Source organism: Scyliorhinus canicula, chromosome 15 (assembly GCF_902713615.1).
Source record: "Scyliorhinus canicula chromosome 15, sScyCan1.1, whole genome shotgun sequence".
Taxonomy (NCBI): domain Eukaryota; kingdom Metazoa; phylum Chordata; class Chondrichthyes; order Carcharhiniformes; family Scyliorhinidae; genus Scyliorhinus; species Scyliorhinus canicula.
In genome coordinates, this window is record NC_052160.1 from 24,063,668 (window position 1) to 24,075,855 (window position 12,188).

Here is a 12,188-nt window from a genome sequence, read left to right on the forward strand (position 1 = left end):
TTATTTGCTCCAGATACTGGGATTTCATTAATATGGATTAAATGGTTTCATACACAAAAGGATTTAAAACTTTAACAATGTTTTATTTACTTACCTGACATCACAAACATTGGCCCATGTGATTCTATGTCAAAGCACATCAGCAATGCAATTATTCCTTGTGTCCTAAACTTGACATGTTATAGATGTTTTTTTAAAAAAAAGTCAGCAGATTCAGCACATGTATTCTTGTTCTTACCTAAAATGAACATTAAATGGTTAAAGCAACAGAACTTTGATGCTACATCCTCTAAAAAGAATAGTAGGTGTATAAGACAGCTGTGTGTTGTAACCGTCACCTCCCCAAGCCAAATGTTGGCTCATCTATTTGCCAGAAAATTCACAGGCAAGACTACTTTGCATGTCAATTTATTCAACAGGAGTATTTAAAGATGGCTTATCACCAAAGCAAGTTTTGAACTCACAAAGCCAGTTTCAGCAACACCGAGCACACCCTGAATGACATCAGGCAGACAGCTTGGGTATTGATCAAATTTTCCTCACCAACTGAAGTGTAGCTGCTCTAGTCTGAGTGTTACAAAGGAAGTTGTCATCTTGTATTGTTAGTCTGTCTGACTAGTTTATGTCATGAAGACAGTAACAATGATCTAATTGCTAAATTGAAAGGCAAAATTCAAAATACATCTGCAACAAGACTAAAAAAAGTAAGTCGAACAAAGTTGAGTATGTAAATTAATTCATTTGACTTTATTTTGAATATTAAATATCCATAGTGCATTTAAATTACAAACAATTTATCGAATTACACTACGCATGGAAATCAAAGTAAAAATATTACATATCAAAATGTACATATTTCATGGACAGTGACCTGATTTCTTTTTTCATTAACTGATATGTAATCAATAATTTCATAATATATTTTTATTAAATTACAAAAGGAAACCTTGTACCTATGACTTTGTTACATCATCTCCCATTTACAGACAGAATTAAACACTTATATACATCCAGTACCATCAAACATTAAGTTACACTTCTCAAATGTGCAAGGTAAAGCAATACATCGAACAAAATAATCTGGTATTTTCATCAATGATTTAAGTAGATCCAAAATAATGTAGAACAAGCTACTGTTGACAAAAAAGTATACACAACTTTCGACTCTAAGTGGGATGGGTAGGGATGGGGGAATAGTGTTTCATTATTTACAAATAATTTTCAAGCATGAACCCCGACAGGAAAGTATTTTTAACGGAACATGCGGTTTTTGATCGTTTAGGCACATTCCAATGGCTCATGTTTACAGGATTAGTCAAACCACATATAGGACCATACTGCATTGTTTAATCAGAAATATCTTAGACATGTGCAGTAACATGGCAAAACCTTCAGCATGCTGGAACCTATATTTGCATTTAAGTTATAATACGTTAGCAAGAATTTATGCAGGTCATCTTTGACACTGCATTCTGAAAACGTTCAGTACTGTTGGAAGTGGGAACCGAGTGAACATTTATTTTACAAACAAACTCATCCAACAGCTGTACTGTTCTGAACAACTCAACAAGGTAACTGGAACCTGGAAGTGAGGAAATTCATGGTGCGTGGCACCGAATAAAGCTGCTGCACACGTAGCAAGAAGAGTGATTGCACTAATGCTTATTTGACAGCTCTTCTGCCTGCCAAAGAGCTTGGTGTGTGTGATTTGCTCGATAACCACATCATCACTGGATGGAGGGCAATATTAAAAGGATCACAGCATTCCTACTTGCATGATGCTTTTTGCCACTTCCTTAAGCATCTCACCAAAAAAGCAACTAACTGTCTGACTGACTAGTAACGGAAAGAACACACAATGGACTACCACCAGGAGGACAAAGTAAAATGTTAACATTATTTTACTTAGATTTTACTTTATTTACAATAAAGAGTGGTGTTAGGTGTGTCACTCACCCTAACTGTGCCTTGATAAGGCAATGGTTTAAATTCCCACAAAATTGCTGGATCTTCCTTGGGACAATAAAACTTTTATGGATTACCTGTCGACGGTCCAAATGCTTTCTTATCCCTAAATTATTTCTACATTTGGTTGTGAGGAACATGGGTTCATAAACAGACACATTTTTGAGTCACTGGAAAATATACATCCTGTACTTTTCACAAGAAACATGAAAATATTTTTGCTTTGTACATTTTTCTCTAGTAATAGTTCACAGCTGTCATGAGCTGTTCGATAACAAGAATTGTGTTCAAGGTTATGATATTGCACAGCTATTTGAAATTGGTAAAGCTACCAGCTTCAAAATTAGAACTTGGCCAGTACCTCAGCAATGTAATAGGGTATTCCATCACAACATGTATGCATGTACAAATGAGGTATAGTAGTGTAATCCAAATTCAACAGGTGTTCCTCTCATTGTCAAATATACAGTCCATATGCTGCTTTCAAACTAGTGAACTAACAAATTATTCCTGACCGACACATGCCATGATGCACCTAATCTCAATACAAAGCTGTTATCCCATCACTTGAACAAACTTTCCTCATTTTTACAAGGTCATCATAGAGGGCAGTCCCCTCAGTGCGGGAAACACATGCGAGTACAAAATCAACATGCTATATTTTGTATTTAAGTTTTTAAATATGTAAACAGTAATTTTTTGAGTGCTACAAACTGTAACACAATCCAGGGATTGCAGTAACCATTTGTAGGTAGTAAATAGGACTGCCTAGGATAAATGCATGAGGAGGGAGACGATGTGCAGTGGGGTCTATTCTTAAGAGCTTATGCTGCAATTTTTAGTATCCTTACAATAGGGTTTCTGCTTTGCACAGGAACTAACTTGCAGTATAACTCCAGTCACAGCCAGTACCAAGCCCTGAACACTTCTTAAACTTATTATTTTAAATATTTCGACTGTGTGGGACAGTCCCATGAGGGCAGGAGCACTGCAAATGCGTGAAAGTTACAGATTTCTACTGGATGGGAATACATAATATAAACAGGATACTACCTGACTGCAATTCATAGCTGCAGCATCTATTCCCCGACAGGGAGCTGAAGAATATGGGCAGCAGTAATGCAGAAGAGATGCAACAATTTTCACAATTCATGGACTTCTTTTAAATATTACTTCAAAATTTAACGAACATGGGGACATTCCACAAGTTAACTTCTTCAAATCTTTCATTGTTCCATGACACCTATGTACCATCAGACACTGAACCAAGTGCTCAGGGCCCAGCTCTGAACGGTACTGAAGACCAGTTATTATTCTCTGTAGAGCTAGCATCTTAAGGGGTCATTCACTCTCCTTAACCTCTGATCTGATCAAACCAGGAAGGAAAATCCTACAGATTTCATCATTAAAAATTCAGCAATGGGATCTGGAGAACTTATAATAATGTTGCTAATAATTCAAAGACTAAATTGCAATTCCAGTTTCCCTCTATGCCATGCCTTCAACTTCTTTAATTCAAAAAAAGCCAATAACTAATTCTGTCTGTGTATTCACCACCAGTTAGTGGAGTTAGATAGTCAGGTGAATACATTAAATCGATAAGTTCTCGGAGCCTGGGTGATCAGGTGTTGCCGCATTTGCAATGATTTTCATTTCATATAGTCAGGGCCTAGTGAATCATCCCACCAGGTAAAATTATAGCATGGCCATTTCCACATTGTTCAATTTGCATCGAAGCAGTTGTCCAGCTCAATACCAGTCACAGTTCAGGGAAAACACATGCATGTGGCTATTTATTGTCACGCACATATACTGCAGGTGAACTGGTCAATCTAACCAGATATCACAGGGGAATCTGCACCTTTAGGAAAGTTCTGGGCCAAATACAATTTATCTAACCTGTTTCCTAGAAAACCACTTCTACAGGACAATTTTCAGTCTGCATCTGTCACAGATGTTTTTTTAAATAAACAGCAACCGTCTTCATGTAATTTTATGTCTTTTTTTCTGCAGATTCTACAAAATGCCGTGGGTGTTTGAAACCCTTGGCTTGTTTCAGCTGTGGGGAGCTCTGTGCAAAACCTTGTTTTTATGTCTTCCACTGAATTATTGACCCGGGAGGGTCTCAGAAATTGAATTTCAGGGTAGCCATCTCAGACTGTTAACATTTCCACAGCAAACACTGTTAATTTCCAATAACATCGCAGAAATCGGGCCATACAAAGCACTGACTCTAAGCCCTTAAGAGTTAAGATTGGCAAGTATCATCTCTAATTCAAATCTTCTAAGTACTTAACTTCCTGTTTGCATTAAATTCCAAATTCAACAACTGAGTTTGCCATTGGAAATAACTCCTTGGTTCCAAAACAGTACAAAGCTACGAATAATCTGATGCACCAGTGGATGGCCCGTGCATCAGGTGATCCCAGATCATAGGAAATCTGAACAGATACCCCCTTTTTACTATGAGGGATTAAAGCAGAAACCTTGGGGCCTGTTTCTGAGTGTCATTTCCTGAGAACCATGAACTCCACAACTAGCAATTCCCAAAGAAGGACGTTAAAAGAAAATCAGCAATCTGGATAACTTCAGAAATTGCGGTCTTGAAATGCTCACGACAACCGGCTCAATTATCTTCACTAGCTATTATCCGTTCCAGCAAACCTTCGCTTGCTACTGTTCCACTGGCATTCAGAAACATACACAGCTTACAGTGGTAGTTCACTCAGATGAAGAAATATTTGTAAAAGGTCAGTGAGAGCCACAATGCCTGGCGGGAGATTTCAGGACCAACTCCTCTGACTGATTTATCATGACAGCGAGGCTTACTCAAATTCAAAACCCACATCCAGTTCAATGTTTTGAAAATTCCAACCTCCCTGCTCTAAAATCAGACAAAAGGCACGACTGGATTCATCACTATTCTTACAACCCCACACTCTCTGACAGTAAACTCTCGTTCCATTTCTACAAGACACTAGACATCGAGAAGATGGGAGTGTTCCAGTTAAATAAAAAGTGCTTTCTTTTCTGTGGTGGGATCCCACAGGGCTAGGTAGATTTGTTACACTTCCAAAATCAGGAGTGAGGATGGAGAATTAGGGAAGGAAAAGCATTCTGAATGAATCTGTACTGCTGTGGAGATGCACGATTGCTCTGGTGAGACCTCCAAGATTGCACATTTGACCTGCAGTGTATCCCCTGGGTTTAGTGACTGCAGCAGTAGCAGTTGGCACACGGCTACCAACAGCAGAATTCGACTGGAGTAAAGACTACAAAGCAAGGGCTGGAAATGGGTAGGGGCACATGCAGATATCGGGGAAAGAACAGATCAAGCTGTGGTGGATCCCACAGTGAATGACTTCCAGTGTTTTCTATCTGCACAGCCAACCTGGAGAGGTAATAATGTCAGGGCACTACTAGCACAGCTTTACACCTTCAGAATAAGAAAATAAAATTGAAATAAAATATCTATTTTACACATTCATAGCTCCAATACTGGACACAAACTATTCCTTGTGACCATCAAAACTGTTTCTCATCAGTCAACAGGGAAACATATTTCAACAATTCACAGGAAGCCTGGCTGATTTTTTTCCTGTGATAATCTCCAAATTAATCTGGCCTAAAATAAAGCTGCAGCAGTTTTGTCTGATTTTGCTTACATGGGGTACAGTTTGTTCAATTAGAGTTAAAGCTGGGACTCCCACAGATGGCATTCACCACTCTATTTGGGCGGTCAGATCTTTCCACCAATGATCACCCTTCAAAAGTTAATACCATACCTGGAGTACTATTGATTTAACCCCCCCCCCCCCCAAGTATGTTACCTTGTGCCATATTTCGTTCTCTGTAAGCCACACTTAGCACAGCATTTAGTCACTAATGGTCACATTATTTATGGCACCATTACCCAGTCTCAAAAACTTTTTAAATATACACACACCAACATCACAGAATTGGTGGAATGTGGATAAGGGTGTAAAACATTACCATCTGCTGAGAGCTACAGGCAAGGGAAGACGGATCCATACTGGCCACCTTGGTTGCAATATGGACACTAGTGTCTTGCAAAAGAAAATAAACTTGCGTGAAAACACACTATTCACACGGGCCTCAGGACAAGTAGGAGCACTCAGAATTTTAGAACTGAAGGGTGTAACTGATACATACTGTTTATATAATTTGCTACAATGTAAAGATGCATCCTTAACTGAGTTTCTAAGTCTACAGAAATGCTTAGTACACACAGCTGTGGGGTGTTTGTTTCAAAACCCATCTGTAGTGTTAAAGAATTCAGACTGCTGTCGGCAGATTGACTGCAATCTTTTGCAAACTTCATTATTGCTGTAGAGTGGCCAGTTTTAAGAGAATAAGTACATTTATGGAATATTCATGTGGTTAAAGCATGCTTCTGAAAATGATAATCATTTTTGGGCATCCCATTCATATCCCCACTGGAATTTAATAAACTGCCACACTGGACAACAATTTCTGAAATAACTTCAAAATCAGAGTACTATAAAATCACAGGATGCATTTTACATGGAAAGCATAATGTAAATTCTGGAATAAAATCCCCTTTATATCTCCGAAATGGTGTATTGGAGTTTAAGAATTACACCTAGTTTATAATTTATTCTCTCTCTGAAAAAAGCAAGCATTTACTGGTTATAACACTTTATACAGAAATTTGGAGATAAGTTTTCAACTCTCCATTGCAGTATTTTATAGGGAACAAAAATCTTAATGGACAATTAGCAGTCCTATGTTCTGCCAAACTGAAATCATATGTAAAGCTGTAGGGAATTCAATAGGAGATTACCAAGCGTTGTGACCATGGGAAACCTCAAGGTTTTTTCCCCCTGACATCTCTGCCCACCTTGATGTGACACTGACTACTGTCCAACAAGGACACAATATCTTTAATATACCATACACAAAAACTGAAGCATTTTATACCTTTTTGCGAACTATCTCATTTCATTTTCTTAGAAGAGGATTTGGCGACTCATCCATCTTACATTAAATCTGAAATGACTTGACCCATCAAACAGTCTGGTCGTTAAAAAAAATTTGAGAAATCGATGCACCCTCCTTTCCATGTTGTGTTTCAATCCTTTTCACCATCTTCACTGCTTCCTATGAGCAAAAGGGCAAAAACAAACATTAGAGATTGCAGCAGCTTTAAGCTTCACCAAGAGCCAGTGAAGTGTTACTTATTACATATTATGTGCAGGGTTGGAGTACGATAGGGGCAGGAAGGTGGAAGTTAATTCATTATTTGCCTTCTTAAAAAAAGTGCCCGTTTTCATTAATCTTCACTGCAGGGAAATACACTGTGCCACAGTTATTTAAATCTTAGCTTAAATGCACAAAACTAATGGTTCATATTATCTTATCTTGATAGACCTTTCACCAAGGCTCCTCAATGAAAAACCCCTAAAAGCATGCATCACCGGTCCGGAGTGCCACCCACATACATCTGTGAAAATACACACAGGTGGCTGGGGGGGGAGCTTATAGCATCTTTTATGGAATTTTATTGCATTTTGGGTGCAAGAAGGCAATGATGCAAGGTGACTGAGTTGGATCTTTTTTTTTAAATTTAGAGTACCCAATTTTTTTCTCCAATTAAGGGGCAATTTATCATGGCCAATCCACCTATCCTGCGCATCTTTTTGCAGACACGGGGAGAATGTGCAAACTCCACGTGGACAGTGACCCAGTTGAGTTGGATCTTGGTGACAGACTGAATGTGGGCACAGGGACCAAATGCTAGACAATGAAATTCTCAGTACAGAATTGAATGGAACTAAGAGTCTGTACATCACATCTTTTAAACTGAGCAGCAGCTTGGAAGATTGACAAGAATTGGACTCTCAGTCAAGTAAGTGGCACCAGAGACAGAAACAAAAAAATATGGCTTTGACCTTGCTGACATCTGGCTGAAGAAATTCTGACTCATCCAGAATGTGATGTCAGATGAACTTGACGTAACTGGTGGAAAAAGGCCCTCTCTTTTTTTTATTAGTTATTTTTAACTTTTAAAAATGTAATAAGGAGACAGAGGAAATGCAAAAAACCTAGACCATTTGTTTTTGCTGCCTGTTTTCCTACTGCAAATACCACACAGCTGGTGCACTCACTTGCAGATAAAGACCTGCCTGGACCTTTGCAGGAGCCAGTCAACCATTCTTTAACCCCAAAATAACAAAACGAAACACAGAAGAAATTTGCGAAGATATTTGTTCTTTTAGAGGATATTTTGCAGATAATCATAAGGTACGACAAATCCCCGTATAACAGCACAGTGCAGAGTGATCATTATCCCAAATATTAAGACCAGCAAATATTCTATTCAAGTGTTCTATTCACACTGTTGTGCCAATGTCACCTAACCTGGTTATGCAAAAGGATTTGGTATAAGCTGTATGGCTAAAAATCTGGCCAACAACTGTCCAATGTAGAGACTCTTGTGTAAACTTCAATAAATAAGTGCCTGCTCGGAAAGGCACGGCTATGATGAAAAGCAGAGTATGGGAGGAGGCTGTTCACCCCCTATGCCTGTGCTGGCCCTTTTGAAATAGCTATCCAATTAGTCCCACTCCCCGGCTCTTTCTAGATTGTCCTGCAAATGTTTCCCATCAAGCATGTTTTCAATTCCCTTTCGAAAGTCACTACTGAATTGGCTTCCACCACCCTTTCACGTGGTGCATTCCAATTCATAACATGCTGTGTAATAAAAAACTGACTCTCTCTGGTTCTTTTGACAATTACCTTAACTTTATGCCCTCTGGTCATCAATTCTGTTACTAGCAGAAATAATTTCCTCCCTTCGCCCACCCCCATCAACTCCATAAAAACACCTCAAAATTTTGGTCACTTCTGTTAAGCCTCCTCCTTAACCTCGGCTCTGAAGAGTGCAATGGCAGATTCTCTAATCTCACTGAAGATGCTCTGTTATATGTCTTCATTGTGAATTTCTGAAGTACATTAGAATAAATCACATGGAGAAATTGATAAACAAACCAAAATGTTCAGTGTTAAGATCACTGAAATAAACATGAAGGAAAAACTTAAATTAATTTTAAACAGGCCTACACCTGAACGAATATAAAAACAATGACCACAAGAAACAGCATGTTTGCTCTGGGGCCAAGATTTAATTCTACTCCAAACTGATGGATAAAATCTTCCCATCCCCACAGTTGTAAGAGCACTGCTGGAAAAGGGGATTAGGCAGTCTCCATTCGAGTGGATATGGGTCCATGCACAAACCACTCACCATTAACACAAACTGGCAATGTCAAGGACACCTGTTTGCAGGAGAACTGAACAAATTCAGGATTGGCACAATAATGGGCCCCTCTTTGAGACTGGGGATTACGACTGGCAGAAAGCCTTGACGTACGTGAACTGATTGCAAGTGGTGCTGACCCCAAGTTGCCATAAAAATGGAGCTTCCTGTTCCCAAATGGCAAAACCACTTCAAAAGTAAAACATCCGGGCGGCATGTGGCGCAGTGGATAGCACTGGGACTGCGGCGCTGAGGACCCGAGTTCGAATCCCGGCCCTGGGTCACTGTCCGTGTGGAGTTTGCACATTCTCCCCATGTCTGCGTGGGTTTCACCCCCACAACCCAAAGATGTGCAGGTTAGGTGGATTGGCCACACTAAATTGCCCCTTAATTGGAAAAAAAATAAAATAATTGGATACTCTAAATTTATAAAAAAAAAGTAAAACATCCGTTTAAGGTTCCAAATGTGATCAGCCACACTAAACAAAACCCTCCTAGAAACAGCCAATGTGTAATTTGTTAGACTATTACAATATGGAGGCAATGGGAGAGAACATTAGAAAAAAATAAACTGGAGTCTTAATACAAGCAACAGCTTCAGAATAAATGTAACGACTCTCACTTAGTGCCACAGTGGCTGCAGACAGAACACTTAACCTGTTTATATAGGCACATCTGCCATTTAAACCAGCACAACTGACTAGAAATCAAGGCCAGGAGAATGTATTTATCTTGCAATATGCACCTGCTTCACTTTCTACAAGTGACTCTTTAACTATCCGCAATCCTATATTAAAACCTCAGACTTCATAATGATGGATGTTGGATTTACTTTGTAAATTAAACTCCCGACAAGCCAATTCCTCGCTGGCAGAAATTAAGCATCAGCTGCGACAGCTTCCATTGACTCTGTCCTTGGTGTTGTCAATGTTGAAAACTGAGCAGCAATTTTAATTCACGTCAGCCAAGGTTAACTTCTGAATTATGAAATTTATAAAACACTAGCTGATCTGATCGCCTGTAGCATTGCTCATAAGTAGTCTGGGGTCTGGAGAACATGTGCGTTGGTTCACTACCAAACTGGAGCAATTTTTAACCTTGCATGACTCTTTAAAACCACCATTTAGTTGTCCCCTTTGGGGAAAGAGGTTATGGAGGGCACGGTAGCACAGTGATTAGCACAGTTGCTTCACTGCTCCAGGGTCCCAGGTTCGATTCCCGGCTTGGGTCACTGACTGTGCGGAGTTTGCACTTTCTTCCGGTGTCTGTGTGGGTTTTCTCTGGGTGCTCCGGTTTCCTCCCACAGTCCAAAGTTGTGCAGGTTAGGTGGATTGGCCATGCTAAATTGCATTTAGTGTCCAAAAAGGTTAGGTGAGATTACTGTGTGGCAGGGATAGGGTGGAGGTTTGGGCTTAGGTAGGGTGCTCTTTCCAAGGGCATGTGCAGACTCGATGGGCCGATTGGCCTCCTTCTGCACTGTAAATTCTATGATAAATAGCAGACTCGGAGATGAACTGTTGAACGTTTCTGTTGATTGTATTTTTTTAAAATTTAGAGTACCCAATTCTTTTTTTCCCAATTAAGGGGCAATTTAGCATGGCCAATCCACCTTCCCTGCATATCTTTGGGTTTTGGGGGTGAGACACATGCAGATACAGGGAGAACGTGCAAACTCCACATGGACAGTGACCCGGGGCCGGGTTCGAACCCAGGCAGCAGTACTAACCACTGTACCACCCTTTGATTGTATTGTTAAATCCCTAAAATTCTGCATTGCAAGTGACACTGGGTTACCCAAGAAAAAACATCAGCTTTAAAAATATTTTTGAAATTTTGAATTGACATCTATGGTTAAGATATTAAGTCCCAAAGTTACAATTCTCTCTCTGTCTCTTCAGGTATCATGTCCCAAGAGGACATTGGTGACCATGGACTTCCATATGTAGGTGCATGGTTTTTCACAGTCACTTCATTGCAGTGTTAATGTAAGCCTACCTGTGACACTAATAAAGATTATTATTTATTTGGCAAGGTACTGCAGTGGTTTGCCGTAGCCTTCTGCGGGTTCAGGCTGACCAGGAGACTCTTGCCCTTTTACCATCTGTCATAGGCATGTTGGAAGGATTTCCAGGTTGAGAATCAACCCGTTTGTCAACATTATGTACACACCTTCCATGGCCATCAAGTCCTGGAGTGGGACTCAAACCCAAAACGTTTGGTTCAGGTTTGTGTGCTTAGTTACAATTAACCCAATATAATAGGAGTTTGAAAAAGAGGGACAAATTATAATGCATGCAAAAGCAAACATAATATAAAAAGCACCTTTATATTGCAAAAAAAGTGTTGAATCCGGGCGATGTAAATCAGAGCTTGGTGTTTCATGGAATGCAGTTTTGATGATGTGCTCCCAAACCTAATGGCTCCCCCAGGGAAATGCAGCATCTGTTGTATATTTATAATCTCAATTTTCACAACTAAATGCTTTCTTGTAAAATATTAGCTTGTGGATTTCTTTTGCTTTCATACTGCATTTCTGAAAACTGTAATTGTATTAACAAATGAGACTGAACGTTATGGTCCCCTGACAGGAGCTTTGCAGGGTGCAACTGTTAAAATTCCCTGGGTGGCCTTCCCACCACCTACATATATCCCTCCCTCCATCCCTTCCACAATTTTACTGGGTCAAGCGAGACTTAGGGTGGCCCACGTGAACACACCCAAATTCAAGCCCTTAAGCTGACAACTATTGGCCACTCAAGGTCTACTTCCTGTCTGGCCCTTTTCACCCAGTTTTTGGAGAGTGTTTGGGTTGAAACTTAAATAATTCGATGGTATAAGGTTCACAAACATGGGAAAAGCCCAGAAAGTCTAGGTCAAAGAAGTCAGCGAATAGAGTCGTTGACCGATTCAGAAACCTCTCGAG

The 12,188-nt window shown here is 39.7% G+C and overlaps 1 protein-coding gene across 1 annotated transcript in view; it reads right to left on the reverse strand.

Annotated features, from left to right (window-relative positions):
• Positions 1–719: 719 nt before the first annotated feature.
• lmtk2 (lemur tyrosine kinase 2) overlaps positions 720–12,188 on the reverse strand; it is a 167,281-nt gene continuing 155,812 nt past the window's right edge. The window contains exon 14 of the mRNA XM_038820432.1: positions 720–7,107. Within this exon, the coding sequence (XP_038676360.1) occupies positions 7,079–7,107 (29 nt within the window). The 3' untranslated portion in view covers positions 720–7,078. The remainder of the gene's footprint in view (positions 7,108–12,188) is intronic.